Source organism: Nelumbo nucifera, chromosome 5, assembly GCF_055504915.1.
Source record: "Nelumbo nucifera cultivar China Antique chromosome 5, China Antique-T2T, whole genome shotgun sequence".
Lineage (NCBI taxonomy): Eukaryota > Viridiplantae > Streptophyta > Magnoliopsida > Proteales > Nelumbonaceae > Nelumbo > Nelumbo nucifera.
Window position 1 is genome coordinate 61,179,933 of NC_142653.1, and position 13,555 is coordinate 61,193,487.

The 13,555-nt window shown below is 39.6% G+C and overlaps 1 protein-coding gene across 3 annotated transcripts in view; it reads left to right on the forward strand.

Moving 5' to 3' along the window:
• MLO4 (Seven transmembrane MLO family protein) overlaps window positions 1-13,555 on the forward strand; it is a 118,818-nt gene that overhangs the window by 77,522 nt on the left and 27,741 nt on the right. For all 3 annotated transcript variants that reach the window (XM_088888442.1, XM_088888444.1, XM_088888441.1), the window contains one exon: window positions 11,837-11,904. In XM_088888442.1, the coding sequence (XP_088744568.1) occupies window positions 11,837-11,904 (68 nt within the window). The remainder of the gene's footprint in view (window positions 1-11,836; window positions 11,905-13,555) is intronic.

Here is a 13,555-nt window from a genome sequence, read left to right on the forward strand (position 1 = left end):
AAGGTTAGGACAGAGGACAGAAAAAGGAGTTTTCATACCCAACACCCTAAATGGCATTCGATTTATCAGATACGATGCAGTAAGGACTACTTGAGACTAGGGGTGAGCATTATTTGGTTAAAACCGAAAAACCAAACTGAAAATTTTGGTTTTGGTTTTTCAGTTCAATTAATTCGGTTTTTGTAAATTTCGGTTTTCGGTTTTGGTTTTCAGAATTAAAAATCCGATTAACCGAAAAAACTGAAATAACCAAAATTCATTATATGTAATATATAATATATAACATATAATATATAATATGCTATATATTTATATATTAATATATTATATATAGTATATTATAATGAAATTCAATTTCATAATATATATTATAATGTATAATATATATTATACATTATAATATACAATATTTTATGTAAGCTAATGAAGTTCGGTTTTAACCGAAATAACTGAAAACTGAACTGAAAATTTCGGTTTCGGTTATTTTGGTTTTCTTTTAATTCAGTTTTGGTTCGGTTTTTATTTTTTATTTCGGTTTTTAGAATTTTGGTTTATTCGGTTCGGTTTTTAACCAAATATACCGAATGCTCACCCCTACTTGAGACCAATAGTTCTTGGGAACTTTGTGCTGGAACAATAGGGTTTGATCTGTCTCCAATAAGTGTCTATTCTTACGCTCTACAACCCCGTTCTGTTGAGGAGTACTAGCATAAGATGATTAATGCAAGATAGTTGCATCCTCCATGAATAGATTCAAGGAGCTTTCAAAGTACTCAGTAGCATTGTCTAAGCGAAACTGTTTAATTTTCTTGCTAAACTGAGTTTCAATCATTTTATAAAATGCCATGGTTATCCATGTGCATCGTGAATAGTGATCAATAAAGCTGATAAAATAACAAAAGCCATCTATAGAAACAAGGGGTGAAGGGCCCCCCACATCAGAATGGATAAAGAGGTCTACATTGTTTTGACAATTGACACACTTCACAAACCAAACTTTGACTCAAAACACACTTAAACAACTCAAGAAACAGTCCTTGCATTAAAGAAAATGACAAATGAACTTATCTTGCATGCCACAACTATAGCCCAGCTACTGACTCCTCATTATCCCAACCACTGAAAGTAGTTGATTGTAAGGTTGAACTGATGTTTGCATTGAAATAATAGAGCCCTCTAGGCTCATGACCACTCCCAATCGTTCTCTTCATCAATATGTTCTTAAAAACACAATGAGTAGGAAAGAATGTTATGCTGCAGTTTAAGTTTTCTTTTAAGCTTAGAAACAGATAATAGGTTTGAAGCAAGATTGGGGACATGGAGAACAGATTTGTGTGAGAGATCCTTGCCTAGGTTAACCTCCCCCTTTCCAGAGATGGTGGAGAAGGAACCATTAACTACTCTCATTTTATCTTGGCCATACATTAAACGATAAGAAGAAAACAAAGAAGACCCTGATGTGTGGGAACTATGGCCTGCCCCACTGTGTGCAGAAACAATACCTGATTTGGCAAGAGAGGTGGATGCAAGTGGATTGTTCCTTAGCCAAGCTTTCTACCTCATCAGCTGTGAAATCCAAAAAGGACCCTGATGTGTGGGAACTAGTGGCCTGTCCCATTAGAGGAGGAACAATTGTGGGTGTGTTCTTTTGGCTTTCATCATTGTTACTTATGACAGCACTTTCGCTTGTTGTTTGTCTCTTTTGAGGCTTCTTCTCCTTTCTTAATGCTGCTAGTTTCAGATAAGGATAAAGAATCCAACAAGTCTTTCAAATTTCCATTTCCTCCACAATGAGAGCACTTGAGGTGCCTCTTGTCTGAACTCTTGCCCCCCTTTTGGCTCATGCCTCTCCTTATCTCTTAAAATTTCCCAGTCAAGTACAAGATAGTGGTCTAGTTCTTTCCATAATCCTTCCAAGGTTGCAAAATAAGTTGCAACAGACATATCCCCTTGTATCAATGCAACAATATCTTGTGTTAGCATATAAATTCATGCATCGTTCTTCCATTGTCCATAGGTTTCAGACACCTCCCAAATCTTAAATGCTGTAGGGAAGTGCTGAACAGTCATGGCTACCCTTGGAGTCATTGAAGCAAGCAGCCAGGACATAACAATAGCATTCTCCTTGCACCAGGTTGAGTATTCAGGACCATCCTCTTTAGGTTCCTTCTTTCCATCTATATAACCCATGAGCTCCCTGGAAGTAATGAAGAGTTTGGCTGAAACAGACCATTCTCTGAAATTGTATTCATCCAACAACACAACACACTGGTGATTTGTAGACTATGCAGATTTGGATTTTCCAGGTTTGAGGATCTCCCACCAGTCCTATTGTCCTTAGAGGACACTTCCCCTGATATTGTGGAACCTGGGCTGTGAAGAACCTGGGTTGAGAAGAAATCCAACACTTCTGTGGCCTGTTCTTACTCTCAGGCAGAAACTAGGACTGTCTACTCAGTCCTTATCGTCGATTTGTTCTACACACATCTCTCTAGTAGCATAATGGCTACTGGCTGCTGTAAAACCACTAGAAGGGCATATACAGGCTGGGAAACTCTCTTTGGTCCCTACACCCAAAGAGAAACCCTAGGTACAGATATTTTTGTGGTCTACGACCAAACATAGGGCTTCTTCACAGTAGCCACACAAAAAAGGAAAGAAAGGAATAAAAGGAGGAACTAGATGTAATCAGTCAGGCCAATTGATGCTCTGATACCATGTTTGCTGAAATGGTGAAATAGAAGAGCAAGAAGAGAAGAGAAGAGAAGAGAACAGTGAATGGGTGGCAATGACTTCTCAGCCAGCCCTAGAACTGATATATATATATATATATATATATATATATATTGACATTAAGATGTTACAATAAAAATACTAGAATGCCCCTGATTAGTGATGGGACACCTAGACAGTGCAAAGAAATAAATCCAGTTCAGGCCCAATAACTAAAAGCCCATAACAGAATATAAAACTAAAACATAGCCCTTTTTTCTCTCTCCAATCCTTCCTGATTTTGGAGTCTTCTCCAAGAACTCTACCTGGGCAGCAAAGATATACCAAAAACTCCAAGGACCAGGATTTAGAAGGCAAAACAATCAGCACTTTACTCTTCCATTCAGTCAGCTGATCTCAAGACCACATGAAACCACACGACAACATAAAAAATGTTCTCTAATACTAAGTAGGGAACTTCTTAATGCAGAAAAATAAGGAAATAAACAAGGAAAACAAAGAGAAATGAAAGAAGAAGCAAGAAATAAAGAGAAATCAAAGTGCCAAGAGGAGATAGAAGAAGAAAGGGATGCCAACAGATATATGGCCTCTCCACACATTTATTACTTGTATTAAAACTGTAGACAACACTGATGTGGGCCCCACAGCTATGGTCCCACTATGTTCGTAGGGTAGAATGTGTTCTAGTCATCCTAGGGTTAGCTGGTGGTCAGTTAGTTATTTCAATTGTTATTTATTTCCGTTTTATTTTGTTCTATTTGTTATGTAAATACTAAGGGCAGATCTGTCCTTTCCATGTAATGAGCATAACCTATAAATACTAAATAGAAGTGGCGGCGGCAGAACATTTCAGATTCTGTCCCTCCTTTCAACCCTTTGTGTTCTATAGTTCTCTCTTCTCTTTCTCTTCTCTTCTCTACATTTTCCTTCTATTTCCGAACCTGAAATCTATTAGGGTTCAAGGCTGATAGCAGTCTTGAACTTCTACTTGGTATCAGAGCAAGGTTAGGGTTTCTCATGTGAGTCTAGTCCAACCGACCACATGAGAACCATCTAGGGCTGGAAGCTGAGAAAGTAGAGTTCGTTGACTAATTCTTGGAGATCGCTAGAGGGTTTAGCAGCTGTTGGAGACTTGCCACGGTTGCAAAGTGTTGGTGATCAGGAAGAATCAGAGAAGGCTAGGGTTCGGGTAACCTTGGAAGGCAGCGAACAGCATTCTCTTGTAAGTTATTTTATTTTCTAAGAGAAGTACTATCAGAGAAGATAGGTTGGACCTATCTAGAAAGGGCGACCGAACCATTCTAGGGTTTTCTTCTTTCTATTCTCTTGGGCTTGATATTGATCTTGTGGCAAACCCTACTAATCTTGCTGCAAACCCTACTGCTGGGCCAAGCCTTGTGATCTACCTGTGAAGCTCTTCTTAAGTTTTTTTTCTCAGCACTGATCAGTTTTAGGGTTTCGTATTAACCCTACTACAAGTCTTATCTGTACGGTACTACTTGGAATGTGCGGCTGAGAATTTTTTTAAGGACTAATCAAAACCCTAATTCTGGTTCAGCATATCAGATCTTTTAAGGGGTGAAAACTGTATGGACTGTTGTTATTGTGTTTGCTAATTGGTTTCAGATCAGACTTATACTGGTTTCATGCACATATACCGTGAATATAGATTAGTTCTATACTGATTTTTGATTGTGATTGATAGTCCAAGTGCTGTTCTTCGACTGTAGTAACCCTAATTTTTTGAGACTACTGGTTCTTGAACGAAATGAAGTTTAAAAATCAGGCAGAAGACAATTTTGGGAACAGCAATTCTGGTAGTGTTTCTGAGACAGGTTTTCAGATTACAACCGTAAGATTTGATGGATCAAACTATTTGGAATGGGCCCAATCATCCATGATGACTATTGGGGGAAGGGGTAAATTAGGGTATCTCATGGGAGATGTGAAAGAACCTTCCAAGGGAGACCCCATGTATACCAAGTGGGTCCAAGAAAACTACTTGGTTATGACATGGCTGTGTAATTCTATGCAGCCTCATATCAGCCGAAATTACCTATGGGCAAAGACAGCCAAGGAGGTATGGGATGTTATGAAAGAAACTTATTCCCAACCCCTTAATGTTGCCAGAGCTTATGAATTGAAATGTGAAGTGAACACTCTTAAACAAGGAGAGAAACCGGTTTCGGTCTACTTCTTTACCTTGAAGTCCCTGTGGCATGAGATTGATCACTTAGAGACTCTTGAGTGGGAGAGTTCCAAAGATGCACAGACCCATAGAAAGCAAGTCGAGACAAATAGGGTGTTTGAGTTTCTGGCAGGTCTGAATTCAGAGTATGATATTGTGCGGCAACAGATATTGACCAGAGATAGTGTGACTCTCTCCTAGGCATACTCCTTAGTGGATAGTGAAGAGACCAGGAGGAAAGTCATGATGCAACCTCAGCCTCTTACACCAGCCCTTGTAGCTGTTAAACCCAAATCAGGAGGTGATTCAGAAAGGGACAGGAAGAAGGAAGATAAAAGAGATGTGGTATGTGAGCATTGCATCCGACCATACGACTAGCTTGCCTTCATTGTTTACCACTTATCATTTGTCTTCTGGTAGGGATAAAGTATCTATTGCTGATGGTTCTCTTGTCCCCATTTCTGGCAAGGGTGACATCAAGCTATCGGATACTATCTCCTTGTCCTCTGTCATGCATGTTCCTAAGCTTGATACTAACCTTCTTTCAGTTAGTAGTATTACCAAACATATGAATTGCTCAGTAACTTTCTTCCCTGACCGATGTGTTTTTCAAGACTTGGAGACGAAGAAGGTGATTGGGACTGGCCGTGGGACGAATGGAATCTATCTGCTCGGGGAGAGTTCTCGTCGGGAAGAGTCAGTGGATAAGAAGTCACATGTTTCTCAGATTGTGAGTCCGGTTAAGCTTTGGCATAACCGATTGGGTCATTTGTCTTTCTGGTCCTTAAAGAGTTTGTTTCCTACTTTGTTTGAGTCTGTTGAGTTGTCCCAGTTGAAATGTGAAAGTTGTGAGTTTGCTAAGCATTGTAGATGTTGAGTGGGCCGACTTGTGTTTAGTTTATTTCCTTTTAAATTAAGATGTTGTTGGGCCTTGGGCCCATTAGTTTTTATTTTTTAAAGAGCTGTAATTACTTAGGTTGAGTTGCCACCCTACTAAGGGCATCTTTGTAATATCTCATACTTAAGTTAATTATAAATAGAATGAGGGGCTGGCGGCTAGGGTTAAGTTAATCTATCCTAGTCGACCTTCTTCTCTTTTCTTCCCTTTCCTCTGTCTCTTGCTGAAATCCCCAACTTTCTACTCTTCCTTCACAAGAAGCTTGGCCGAAATCAGCACATAAGGTTTTCTACTTGGTATCAGAGCGGGTTGAAGGTTCTTGAAGAGATTCGTTCCTACAGCCCTAGATCGGCCGACTACATGGAGATTTAAGAGGCTGATCGAAGCTTTCAGGTAAGCCCAGTTTTTGGATTTTCTTGGTGGATCTGTATGCCTTGTAGCTGGTCTAGGGTTTCTCATCAGAATCAGGAAAAACTGGAGAAAGGGGAAGAGTCCTGATTTTGTTGGACTCTTCAATTTTGACCTAGGTAGTGGCGCCCTATTTTTTTAGGGTTCCTCTGGGTTTTTTGTAAGGGGCGATTCAAGTTCCATGTGGTTTGGAGGTTTCTAGAGAGGGCGGTTGCTTCTTCTCTCTCTTCTCCCCCTCCCACCGAAAAGGAATCTTTCGTGGGAAGAAAGTCCAGGACACCAAAGGAGTGTCGTTGGTTCCAGAAGGTATTCTGTTTATTCTTGTTGCATTTTTTAGCTGTTTTATGTACCTCTTTGAGACACATGGAGGGACAGAGAGTTGAATATAAGCCTGGGAATGAAATGGGACCAGTGGGAGGAGGTGCTGGAGACCCCTTCGGAGCCGGAACCATTACTACAGTTAGGTTGGATGGTACAAATTACTTGGAATGGTCCCAATATGCAAAGATGGCCATTGGGGCTCGTGGAAAATTGGGGTATATTACTGGTGAAGAGGTAAAACCCGAAACTGGCAACTCCCGGTGGGTGCAAGAAAATTATATGGTAATGACATGGTTGTGTAATTCTATGTTGCCACATATAAGTAAAAACTTTTTATGGGCAAACACTGCTAAGGAGATATGGGATGGGGTGGCAGAGACCTATTCACAGAAGGAGAATGTTGCTAGGGCTTATCAACTAAGAAATCAGATTATTGCTACTAGGCAGGGAGATAGATCTGTTGCAGCTTATTTTTCAGTCCTTAAGACCATGTGGCAGGAGATTGATCATCTAGAGACCTTTGCTTGGGAAACCACCAAGGATGCAGCTACCTATCAAAGACACTTAGAGAAGTATAGGGTGTTCGAATTCCTTGCCGGCCTTAACCCTGAGTATGACATTGCACGACAGCATCTTCTTTCCAGTGACAGTGTCACTCTCTCCCAAGCATATGCATTCGTGTTAGGAGAGGAGTGCAGGAGGGATGTAATGATGAAGAATCTCATGACTGATCAGTCTACTATTGCTGTGAAACCTAAACAGAATGGCAATTAAAACAAGAAGGAAGACAAAAGGGACTTAGTCTGTGACTACTGTAAGAAACCGAAGCATACAAGAGATACTTGCTGGAAGCTTCACCCACATCTTGTGCCGACCAGATTGAAGAATAAGAAAGGAAATGCACATATGGCAGTTACTGGTGACACTCCAGCCCCCCCTACTACAGCTGCCTTAGAGTCTGTTGCAGCCGCTGTAGTAAGGGCCGAGCTTGAGAGGTTTGGGTTACTTCTGAATCAGAGGGATACAGCTAGTTCCAATTCAGCCGCAACCGGACAACAAGGTACAGGTAGCACAGGTGGAACTCACTCTACCTCCCTTGCCCACACAGGTAGTCCACATGTCACTGCAAACTATGTTTCTGCTTCAGGTAAGGAGAGATCTGCTTGGATTATAGACTCTGGAGCCTCAGAGCACATGACCCATTGCTCCACCATTTTCTCCTCTTACCAGCTTAGTTCTGGCAGAGATAGGGTCTCCACAGCTAATGGATCCCATGTTCCTATTGCTGGGAAGGGATCTGTCAAGATTAATGATTCCATTTGTTTACCCTCTGTCCTCCATGTTCCTAGATTGAGCACCAACTTGTTATCTGTTAGTAGTTTGACTAAGAATTTGAATTGCTCAGTAATTTTTTCTCCTGGACATTGTATTTTGCAGGATCTGGATTCAAAGAGGACGATTGGGAGTGGTCGTGAAGTGAATGGAATCTACCTCCTGGATACTCTTCCAATTCACCAAAGTCATCATGTTTGCAAGGACAGTGAGTCAAAACTTGTGGATCAAATTATACTTTGGCATAATCGTCTGGGCCATTTGTCTTTTTCTTCTTTAAGTTCTTTGTTTCCAAAACTGTTTGAGTTTGTGAGTCTATCAAGGTTGAAGTGTGAAGGTTGTGAACTTGGAAAGCATTGTAGACACTCTTTTAAACCAAGTAATAAAAGATGTTCTTCTCTTTTTGAGGTTATTCATTCGGATGTGTGGGGCCCTTATCATGTTCCCTCTATGGGCGGCTATCGCTATTTTCTCCTGTTTGTGGATGATTTCTCTCGATATTCCTATATTTACTTGATGAAATCACGTGATGAGGTACCATCCTTGGTGAGACAATTCCATCAGATGGTATTAACACAGTTTGGAACTAGAATCAAGATGTTCAGATCTGACAATGCTAGGGAATATTTTGAGAGACATCTTGCCTCATATCTGTTGGAGTATGGTGTTGTCCATCAGAGTAGCTGCTCCTACAGTCCACAGCAGAATGGTGTTGCAGAGAGAAAGAATAGACACATTGTTGAGACGGCAAGAAGCATGATGATCACAACGACAGTTCCGGTTCGTTTTTGGGGTGATGCTGTTCTCACAGTAGTATATCTGATTAACAGGATGCCTTCTCGTATACTTGGATTCAGCACTCCATTCAGCCTTCTTTTTCCTCAGGGGGAGATGTTTCATATTCCTCTAAGGGTGTTTGGGTGTGTCTGCTTTGCGCATATTCTTGGTCCTTACCGTTCGAAGCTTGATCCCAAGGCAAAGAAATGTGTCTTCCTTGGATATGCAGAGAATCAGAAAGGGTACCGCTGCTATGATCCAGTCTCTGGGAATCGGTTTGTTACTATGGACATCACCTTTTTTGAATCTACATACTTCTTCTCAAGGAATCCTTCTCAGGGGGAGTGTTTTGGGGAAGTAAGTCAGCAGTCTATCTCTCTTCCAGTTCCAGTTCCTATGCCTACTACAGTGCTTGACAACCATCCGATGTCACCTACCTTGCCCCCCCCTTTGCGTTCCATCTCACAGTATTACTCAGGCAGAAGAACCTATGATGCTATACTGCGATAACCAGGCAGCAATTAATATTGCTCATAATCCAGTCCAGCATGACCGAACTAAGCACATTGAAGTAGATAGACATTTTATCAGAGAAAGGGTAACTTCTGGAGAAGTTTGTCTTCCATACATTTCTTCTGATCTGCAGCTTGCTGATGTCCTCACAAAAGGTGTTGCAAAGAATAAGCTGGAGCATGATCTACACAAGTTGGGGATGTATGACATCTACTCCCAACTTGAGGGGGAGTGTTGAGTGGGCTGACTTGTGTTTAGTTTATTTCCTTTTAAATTAAGATGTTGTTGGGCCTTGGGCCCATTAGTTTTTATTTTTTAAAGAGCTGTAATTACTTATGTTGAGTTGCTGCCCTACTAAGGGCATCTTTGTAATATCTCATACTTAAGTTAATTATAAATAGAATGAGGGGCTGGCGGCTAGGGTTAAGTTAATCTATCCTAGTCGACCTTCTTCTCTTTTCTTCCCTTTCCTTTGTCTCTTGCTGAAATCCCCAACTTTCTACTCTTCCTTCACAAGAAGCTTGGCCGAAATCAGCACATAAGGTTTTCTACTCCATTAAAGTAAAGTTTTTTATGTTTATACTCATATATACCTTGTACTTGCTGTTATTAAATATATTTTTTAGGATTTATTTGAGTTTCATAGCTTATTCATGCATTCTTGGTTTTTGTTTGTATCTATGTGTATCCAAAGCGTATCCCGATGTCTCTTAAAATTGTCTTTCTGATACGCTTTGTGTTTCCGATACTTTAAACCTTGCTATCTCTTGGACTATTCCCCGGAGGTAAGCCTAAATAACTCATAGGACACTAAGAAACAGAGTGTTGTCTCTTGGAGGAGTAAAACAGAGTGTTGTCTCTTGGAGGAGTAAAAAACAGAGTGTTGTCTCCCGATCTAGTGCTGAAGCTGAATACAGGTCAATGGCTAACGGAGTGGCTGAGATCACTACTTGAGGAGTTGGGTATTGAGTATGAGAAGCCCCTGATGCTGTATTGTGATAATCAAGCGGCTATTAATATAGCACACAATCCGGTGCAGCATGACAGAACTAAACATATTGAAGTTGATCGACATTTTGTACAAGAGAGGGTCTCATCACAAGAAGTGTCTCCCGTACATCACATCCAACATGCAGCTAGCAGATGTCCTCACCAAAGCTGTACCAAGGAAGAAGCTAGAGGCGGATCTATCCAAATTGGGAATGATAAACATTTATTCCCAACTTGAGGGGGAGTGTAGAGAACACTGATGTGGGCCCACTGCTATGGTCCCACTGTGTTCGTAGGGTAGAATGTGTTCTAGTCATCCTAGGGTTAGCTGGTGGTCAGTTGGTTATTTCAGTTGTTATTTATTTCAGTTTTATTTTGTTCTATTTGTTATGTAAATACTAAGGGCAGATCTGTCCTTTCCATGTAATGAGCATAACCTATAAATACTAAATAGAAGTGGCGGCGGCAGAACATTTCAGATTCTGTCCCTCCTTTCAACCCTTTGTGTTCTACAGTTCTCTCTTCTCTTTCTCTTCTCTTCTCTACATTTTCCTTCTATTTCCGAACCTGAAATCTATTAGGGTTCAAGGCTGATAGCAGTCTTGAACTTCTACTAAAACATTAGGGTATGTACAATGACAAATATGCCTAATAAAGAATCTGATTATGGGCTGAGGCCCTGATAACAATAACAATAAAGGATGATAAAAATAAACAAGGCCCAATAACACTTGTCAAGAATAAAAGTGGCTAATATGGGGGAGGTATAATATGGCATGTAAAAACAGTTGGTGAAATTTACCCATTTGGCTATTGCCACCTCATCAGCTTAGTACCTAATGTAGAACCAACTGCTCTTGTATCAATTCAATCTTTGGAAAGGCTTTCCATATCTTTTGGAGGAATCCACCTGCAACTAGAAAGAGAAAAAGATCATTCCCAGATTCTAGCTGATCATTTCAGTCTTATGCCAATTGTCAAAAGCACTATGCACATTTCTAGGACCTTTGGGAATAACAAAGATCCATTAAACAAAATTTGTTTTTTTTGGTAAGCCAGTAGATAAGATTTGTTGGAATAAATGTTATAATTTGTCTGATTGTAGAACAAAGAGTACTGTGTTAGTTGATGGGATGAACTTTCCTTCTAGACAATAATGACAACAAACTGCTCTATCTCTGGCTTCCTAATTGGTAATATGTAGCTACTCATTTTGTGCATAGAGTTTCTATAACAGGTTTTCCAGTTAATACAATGTGATTGGAGGAATTATGATTACCATTTGGAATCTAAGGCAAAAATTGCAATCATATTTTAGGAAGTTATGCCAAAACCATGAAAACAAACATCAGTCTTCCAAAGGGAGTGGTCAAAATGGGCAAAAATGTCAAAATGGGTATTTGAGAAACAAATGGGATGACACATGCATTGCATGTGGTATTAGTACTTAATAGTGGACAGAAAGATAAGAGGTCCACTATTTGTAATTTTTCTGTGTGCATTTGTGAAAGTAGGATAACTACTTTTAAATAGTAATATATGAAATGTATTACTTGAAACATTTTCTGTTGGTCACTGATCACATTTTCTAAATTTACATACTCTATTTTCTGAGTTGGCTGATAATTATCCTTTATGAAAAAGATGATGTACTAATTTTCTATTTAATTTTTTAGTGGGGTTTGAAACACAGATCATGTTTCATGAAGAATCATGATATGATCATCACTCGTCTGGCTTCAGGGTATGCATCTCTAACAAATAAAACTTTTTTAGTATTAACAATTTGTTGTTATGAATATATAGCTGTCATTTGTATGATAAATACAGCACTGTTTGCTGCAGCAGTCAATGGACTATTTAATAGACCACCTTTATTAAAGTTTTTATATGTAATGATCTCCATAACTTATGACCTAAATAACTTTTAAACATTGTTGATTTATTGATCGGTGTATGCCCTTTTTGTTTGTTAGAGTTTATTGTGTGTTCCATTCATTAACTTAAGTAGGGGCAGATATGTAATAGTATATTGATTTAGAAGAGTATAAATACCAGTTCCCTGCTAAGTGAGGTTATGCTTTTGACTCCACCAAGCAGATTTCTCTCTGAACCAGATTCACAATTTTTTCCCTGTTAACATCATGTTTTTTTTTTTTTTTTTATTTCTTATTCATTTCTTTCAATTATCAATAATTCCATATTGCACCACAATGAAAATAAGGCCATCAATATTAATATGGACAAGTCTTCTCTGCCAAAGGGAGGATTTTTAAGTACAGATTTGGTTGCAACCCGGGGAGGGATTGGATTGCAACTAAGGTGAACTGAACTAGTAAAAGGAACTAATCAACCTTGGGCTGTATTGTATCATTCCTCATACCTATGCATAAGGTATGAGGACTTATTCTTCAATAAAATATTAAGAAAAACAAAATAAAAATAAAAGAGAGAGAAAGAGAGAATCAGCCGCTGGTATCAGAGCATCGGAAGATCAAGGAGAGCATCAACCGCTGGTCGTGACTCACAGACGAACCTGCTGACATCATGTTGGGTAGCTGCCCAACTCAGATCCTCTTCGAGGGAGGATAACCTCCAGAATAGGGGAGAGTGAGAGTGAAGAAAGAGATCAAATCTTTTTATTATCCCCTTATTGTAAGTACACCTCTGTATTTATATTCAATCTTGCCTTCAATGTAACTGATTTACAGCAGAATTATAACAACTTGCCAACTTGTTTGATTTAGTTTACTCCAACTTGATTCAGTTAACTACAACTGTCTTTGCACTGGCTTCCTTATGCTGAGGTGGCCTTCTTCTCCTTCTAGAACATACCTGTAGTTCCTGTCCCCTTGTGCCTCTAACACATCAACACGCTGTCGGTGGATGTCTTTAGCCTGTACAATAGGCGGCGTCCATTTGTGGTTTTGATGCCCGTTGATGCGCCTCATTTTTAGAGGAATTTTTATATAGATTTCATGGAGGTTTGAAGCTGTTTTACATTTTTCTTGGATTTTTCAAATGAAAATTGGTGAAAAATCCAGATCTGGAGTTTAGGGCTTGCATGCTCACATGGTGGGTTGGTTGCTGTTAAATCCACTTGCGTTTGAATCATGGTAAATTTCTATGACTACAGGAAGTAGTCTCAGATTTTTTGCAGCCCTAAAACTTTTTTGGGAAATTTTTTTTCTTTCCCTATTTTGCTACCAACACCTTCTTTTCCCTTGTTTTATTGTTGTAGCCCATGTTTAACCTTCAGGGGAAGGTGTTTGGGTGTTCATCTAGTGTTGGGATACTGTCGTGTTGGTGAGAAAAGTGCTTTTAGAGGGGTGGTAATCGATGGACTCACACAAAGATGTGCATGCACCTACCTATGTCCTCCCGGGAAGTAATGA